Raw genomic sequence first — 7,303 nt, forward strand, 5'->3', positions numbered from 1 at the left:
TTTAAATTTAAATCTTAAATTTAATTTTCAACTTTCTACTTTCTTGGTTCTGGTTGGTTGCAGTGGTAGGCCATTAGATAATTTCCATGTACACAATTAACGATTTTTTGCCATTTTGCTACCACATTTCTCGCAAGAACCCTAGTATAGAAGAGTAGAGACTAAATCCGTCCCGCCGAATTTAGGTAATTTAATAGGTTTTTCATCTTCACCGATGTACAGTCTGATAAACTATCAAAGTAGTATTTTCTTAAGAACCTATATCTTCTGAACGCCAAATCCGGGCATTCACAGAAAAATGTATATATGGTTTCTTTCTCCTGCGGGTTTCCACAACTTCTGCAATAAGGGTTTTGGGGAATGCGCACATAACCTAAGTGCTTTCCATCTGTTATTGGCAATTAGCAGAAAGCAGAGGAAGGTACTTCTTTTAATGGTCTCTAGGGTATTATAAACCGGTACCGCGAGTGACGATGGCGGTCACTACGATGTTCCTATGTCCAGGACCCAGATGAGGGAATCCATATTGGTTCTATATATATATATACATAATAAAAAAAAAAAGAACTGTTTTAACAGTTTAATTTTACAACTTTACCATGGTAGAATTACAAAAGGGGCGACGATTGTCATTTTATAGCGTGTGTATATTTCTGACTCATAGCCAGAAATTTAGAGAATTTCAGTAATTTAAACGGAAATTTCATCAATCAAGAAGATATGTTATATTTGTTTATGATAGATGATATCCTTACAATCCATTCAAATATACCGTATCCCTGATTTTGTCATTAATTTGTAAAGTTTTGCCACATCTTGTGAAATTTATATTTTTTAAGTATGACTGGAAATTTAAATCAGTCAGGTAGGTAGATTATATTTGTTTATGATAGATGATACGCTTACAATCCCTCCAAACAGGCCGTATTCCTGCTTTTGTCATTAATTTGTAAAGTTTTCCTACAGTTTGTGAAGTTTATGTTTTTTGAGTAAGCCCGTTTTCGTATAGACTTTTGGAAATGACTGGATTTTAACATTTTTCTATTGCTATTTGCAGATGGATTACGAACTTTTAAATATTTCTCCTCAAAATGTATCACATATTTCAACGTCGAGCTTTTTCTATAACTAGCTTTATGGATATGGTTAATAATAGTGCTGTGTTCCATGTTTAGTTCCTAAGTAGTGTAACAACTCAAATGCCATTTTTCTTAAATCTTATATAGAATTATATCACAGTTATTTATAATTTATATATATGTAATCTATAGATTGAGTTTCTTTACCATAAGAACTCACATGCTTGTGTTATATTCTATTCTTTGTCATAGTAAAATACCGAATTGTTTCCAAATTTCATGCAATAATTTTTAATACAAATGCAATAATGCTAAAAAAATATTTAACTAATCTGTCATTTGTAAAACAATAAAAATGTTAGTGTAGCTTTTATTATTTTATTTTATTTCGCAGAACGCCAAACACTTTTTACCCAACCCGATATATAGACTAAAAATATTAGTTATATTCTTTTTACCATTTTATTGTTTAAATCATCAAATGAAAAAATTTGAATGAATTATATTGTTACTTGGAATTGTCTTTTTTGCTTTAAATTTTGATCTTGCTTTTTTCAACAACCCGTTTTGTTTAAACCGTTTTGTACAAAGGTTGCGAAAGGTTTCAGAATATTTCATACGGCCAAGTGCCGTTTAACGCCTGCCAAAGGGACCTCACAAGCAGGTACCACCGGGTTATAACAACAATCTGTAAGAGGACAGAAAGACATCTGTTATTTTATATTTAGTAGTTATTATGTATATATCGTTAATCTAAAAATAAATTATTTTCTAAAAGATATGTGTTTTACGGGTTTGTGTTCTTTGACAAGGAGTATAGCTTTAGTAGCAAAATTACACTTATGAACCTTTAAACTTTATTTTTGTAGTATGATTCTGCGATTAAGCTTCTCTGCGGCCATCTATCATTACATACTAGACTACACTTCTACAATAGAAGTCCCATTTAGGGTTATCACGAAAAAGATCCTAGTACATTTTTTTTAAATGTCTGCAGATATTCTATTATTTAGCCTTTAGTATTTATGTAATGTATATAAATACTCTTTTTCGAGGAAGAGCCTAGTAAGTGGCTGTCGACATTAAATAGTCTTCTACAGTTATATGCTCCTCTCGTTGGTATTGTATATATATACAGTTTAATCACATATACAGAATATTCCTCGTAGTGCAGCTTGTTGAGAACCTTGTTAGTAAATGGCAACAACACGATTTTGTACAAGCTTTTCCAATTAATGAAGTTTATGTTTTATACCTTTCTATATATATATTACAGATTAATATTGTATGTCTTCTTTACATTCATATATTATACTATACATACACATTATATAGTTGCTTTAAACATTTTATCTATGCTGATCGGCTTTACCTATTGTATTAATTTACCTATCATAATTTTGGTCAGTTACATTATCAATATTATTTGATAAGAGTTGTATTGATATGTACTTTTGTGTATCTTCTACAATATAAAAAGTGAATGAACTTTTCAGTTATTTATATTCTTTGTGCATTAAAAATTACAATGAACCTAATTTTAATTCAATTTTATTAAAATTTGTATAATAAAATGTATGTATTTACATATATGTGTATATTTAAAATATTTTGAAAAAGGTTGAATTATTTTTTTTATGTTACAGATTGTTTACAACAAATTCCATATCCCAATGAGACATGCAAAGAGTGAAATACAGTACCGATTTTTAAAAAAAATATTTGATCCGCTTTAAGAGTTTTAGTTCTGAATAATTAAGAAATAGAAGGGAACATTGTAAAGATTTTAATAGTTTTACGACTCTGCTTTGACGAATTTGTGCTTTAAATTACACATTAATAAGTGACTAAAATTTGATCCTACAATTATAGAGATCAAAATGCTGTTACAAGATACGAAAATCCAATTGGTAGTTTTCAAAATTGCTATATTAGGATTGTGTATTGTATCAGATGCTCATATATTAGTTTATAACAGAAACACTAATAAGGTAAGCTAAAATAATGTATGCTTCAATAATTATAATTGGAAAATTATGAACATTTATTTTTAATTTTTTTCCGAAGCTAATTGAAGAATATAATGACATGCCAGCAGCATTTGGTCCTAGTTTACCATCTAGTGGTCTTAAATATATTGGTAAACAGACAAATCCTTTTCAAGGTTGTACAAAAATTGACCCAATTAATAAAGGACGCTATGCAAGCAATTCCCAATTTGTTGCCATTATCGAAAGGTAATACTAGAATATTAATTAATTATAATTAATAGTATATAATGTATAATGAAATAATATTCAATGGTCTATTTTTTATTACAGGGGTGGGGATAATTGTTCTTTCGAGTTGAAGGTGCGTAATGCTCAAGAAGCACGTTATGATTGTGTTATTGTTTATAACAACAAAAGTGATGATTTAGGTTAGTTTGAATATATATTTAATTAATATGCTATTTAATTAATATGCTTAACAAATTTGTAGAACAAATGAGAGCTGAAAATTCAACTGGTATTTATATACCCTCTGTATTTGTTGGCTATACAACTGGCTTGAGTTTAATACTCCAATCTGCGGATGTAATTCTTGTTATTAACGATGAACCACCTTTTAATATTAACACTCAACTGATTTTACCTTTTTCAATTTTAATCGGTCTTTGTTTTCTTGTTATGGTAAATTTAATTAAATATTAGATAAAATAAATAAAATTATAATTATTTTCTTGTAGATATTTTACATGATTTATAAGTGCGTACGTGAGGAGCGGCGTGTCCGAAGAAATCGTTTACCGAAACGCTTACTAAAAAAGCTGCCAATTTTAAAATACACTAAGAATAGTGATATCGTCCATGATACGTGTGTTATCTGCTTGGATGAATTTGTTGAGGGCGATAAGTTGCGTGTATTGCCATGCAGGCATCGTAAGTATTACAAACTTTCCTACATTAGTAATAAACACATTTTATTTTTAGTTTTTATATATTATATATATAAGATTCTTGTTCTATGCAAGAACTTTTAACAAAATTATAACTATAAATAATAACAATTGTCGCTATGATCCAGAGCATAAGGTAATAAAAGTTTCCTTCAACAGTCTCGGTCGGTGGCGAGTGTTCTGAGTTGCTGCTAATGAGATATGTAGCTTATTTAGCAGCTTTCTTTTCCATATATATTTTTTCCTAGTCTTCTAGAGCGTTTCGTATTCCATCGATGTGCACCTTTTTGTCATGATATTTTATCCCTACATTATATTTTTTATTTTTTTTGGTGACTGCTTTTTGCTTGTTCATATTAGGAGATTCTTATTGCTTATTGTTTTCGGTTTACTAGTAATATCTGCGCTAGACTTCTACAATACACAAAAACAGATTTAGGCTGGTGTTAAATATTCGCAGTTTTGTAAGTCTTAAAATATTAGGACCCCCAAATTAGTTACAACCAATATTGGAATTAGCTTCTTCGACTTGTTTTCTTTAATTTCGTTTAAGTGCAGTTTGTGCTACCCCACACCCGGTCTTTCTCTACGCCTTTTTTCTCTGGCTTTCGCCTCAAATATTTTTTTCCTTGTAGCTTTTGGATATTAATGTATCAAACAATATCAATTATCGCGATAAACCTCGTATATTCTCCCGAATACTTTCAGTGTAGCTTCAGTATTCTGTGATGGCATCTATGTTTCTGCGCCAAACATAGCTATAGATAAGAAGAGCAAGCTATACAGCGTAAGTTTTATCGGTCGAGAAAGTGTTCTACATCTTATTTGCTTCTAAAATCGTCTATGTGCAGTGGTAAATTTTAGGCTAACATAGCTGTTACCTGCCAGTAACAGCTGAAGCCTCACACAACGTCAGCATGTTTGGGGAAAATTGATCCCATCTTGACGAAGCTATGTGTACTATGAGAACTCAGATATTGAGTCACAGACACAGTGGTTTGTTATTCAATCGGTAAAGAAGTTGAGAGACGAAGGTTTCAGCTCTTATATAATGGCAGTTTGGCACCGTTGATTTTTTTTCTGTGTATAGACACGTATGTTATTGGCAGTACTAAGTTGAATCCCTTGAAGCAGATAATTGCAAAGCTTTAATTTACAGAGTATGATGTCTGTAATAAATATCAAAGCTTACTCTTTTGAAATAGTCCCGCTTGGTGCATCGCAATTCCTAGATGGCAGTGACACCAGCCGGACAGTTATTGAAGACTTACACAGACTGTAAATGCTAAAGATATTTTTCCGAGGGTGCTTCTTGTCAATCACTGGCGATCGATTTTAAGTAATATAGTACTTATTATTAGTTCGTTACCTAGCGGGTTCGATAAATTCGATGAGATAATTTAATTCTTTTCAGGGGCTTGCGTGTTTTACTTGCTATAATATCAGAAAAGACTATTTTTTCTGGTATACTTTAAACTAGCAGTGGTTTTATAAAATTAATGGTATTAATGAGGCATACACTTGATGTTCTAATTAGTTTCTAAAATCCTATTTAAAATATTGTAAAACTTGTTGCATAGAGATATTTGTAAAATCTAACAACGTTACATCATCTAAATTCGAACTTACCCAATCAAAACTGTTCCTAGAAAGAGCATATGGGTCAGTAGAAGCATTTTTCCGATTTAATCGATTTTGAGGTTGTTGATTTAACTTATCTAATAACGCAGTTATAGAGATCCTCGCGTAATCTATCTAACAAACAAGGATGATGACTTATCTATTACTAAGTACATACTCTAATTACTACCCATGAATTGTTGATTTGTCTTAGACAAGAGTTTTATTGAGGATAGTTCATTTTAAGTACGAACATATCGTACAATTCTGAATATGGAGATGTAATGCTTATGTTTTATGTTTTCTTTGCACAATGCCTTTCCAAATCAGCAATCAACAAATCAACAATTTTATGTCGCTTTCGATTGGTAAATCCAGAGTAACTTTTTCAATCGAGATTTACATTTAGTGCAATTTTTATTTTCGATTGGTTAATCTCGGACGAAAAGTATAACACTCGAGCTATTTTCTTGATAGACATACATACATATGTCATCATCAGCGTTACAGCTCAGGTTGAGCTTTAGCTACAGAAATCAGCTTCCTTTATTTTGCTTTGCACGTTGTTTTAGGCCTCCAATTTTTAATACCTATTTTTCTGATAGCGTCGATCACATTGTCGAGCCATCTAATACTTGGTCTACCTCTTCTGCCGTCGTTGTACGGCGTGAAAAGGAGTATACGCTTTTCTGGTCTATCATCCGGAATTCTCATGACGTGCAGGATCCATCTCATCGCTGCAACTTTGCGAATTTTACAGCATCTTCAAAGTTGTAGTAGCTCTGCGTTCGTGCGCCGACGAAGGTATTTAGCGCTTTCAACTTCTTCAAAAGTGAAATCACCGACTTAAAAGGTTTCTGAAATTGGGCTGTGCGTGTTTCTTCCAACCCACATGTATTTTGTTTAGTTATCGTTAATGTTTAGCCATAGTACTTTATCTCTGGGTTGTAAATCGACAAACGTTTCTTTCATATAGTGTAGTAACCTGGTTAAGATCTCTATGTTTTCTGCGTAGACAATGGTCAGCAATGTTTTGTTGAATATGTTCCCTGTTACCACTAGCGACTTAATAGCATCGTGAAGAATTAGGTTGAATATGGTGGTTAAAAAGCGAATCACCTTCTTTCGGTCACACATATGTATATATGAATAATAAAAATGTCCACTTATAAAACTACACAAATATTATATTACTCTAAAAACGATAGATTGAGTAACTAAATTCGACAGATCAAGAGTACATTTAAATGTAACAGTCGAAACATTTTGATCTGATTGGTTTAAGAATTTACATAAGAATGTAGGGTTAGTTTTAGGTTTTCTTTTTTCAAAATTCATTTTAATAATTCAATCGTTTTTAAAAAGTTTTATAAATTAAAATTTCTTTATTTCAGCATATCATAGTCATTGCATTGACCCTTGGTTAACAGAAAATCGTCGCGTTTGTCCCATATGTAAGCGAAAGGTTTTTACGAAAGGCACGGCGAGATCAAATCGGAATCGACAGTCTTCATTGGATAGTGTATCGGATACAGATGATGACACAACTCCACTATTACAACCAAGTGGTAACACATCGACTGTTAGAACGGCAACAGAAGTTATACCAACAACACGCCATGGTACATTTACGCGTGAGAGTAGTAATACAACTGTCAGCACTGCA

The 7,303-nt window shown here is 31.8% G+C and overlaps 2 protein-coding genes across 2 annotated transcripts in view; one reads left to right on the forward strand and one right to left on the reverse strand.

Moving 5' to 3' along the window:
- Positions 1-2,475, reverse strand: part of LOC119677280 — a 3,182-nt gene extending 707 nt beyond the window's left edge. The window contains exon 1 of the mRNA XM_038088553.1: positions 2,469-2,475. Coding sequence (XP_037944481.1) covers positions 2,469-2,475 — 7 coding nt within the window. The remainder of the gene's footprint in view (positions 1-2,468) is intronic.
- Positions 2,476-2,720: 245 nt separating this feature from the next.
- Positions 2,721-7,303, forward strand: part of LOC119677281 (E3 ubiquitin-protein ligase RNF13-like) — a 9,586-nt gene continuing 5,003 nt past the window's right edge. The window contains exons 1-6 of the mRNA XM_038088554.1: positions 2,721-3,070; positions 3,147-3,316; positions 3,401-3,498; positions 3,561-3,751; positions 3,808-4,000; positions 7,032-7,300. Coding sequence (XP_037944482.1) covers positions 2,960-3,070; positions 3,147-3,316; positions 3,401-3,498; positions 3,561-3,751; positions 3,808-4,000; positions 7,032-7,300 — 1,032 coding nt within the window. The 5' untranslated portion in view covers positions 2,721-2,959. The remainder of the gene's footprint in view (positions 3,071-3,146; positions 3,317-3,400; positions 3,499-3,560; positions 3,752-3,807; positions 4,001-7,031; positions 7,301-7,303) is intronic.

The sequence above is a fragment of the Teleopsis dalmanni genome, chromosome 2, assembly GCF_002237135.1.
Source record: "Teleopsis dalmanni isolate 2A chromosome 2, ASM223713v2, whole genome shotgun sequence".
In the NCBI taxonomy this organism is placed as follows: Eukaryota; Metazoa; Arthropoda; class Insecta; order Diptera; family Diopsidae; genus Teleopsis; species Teleopsis dalmanni.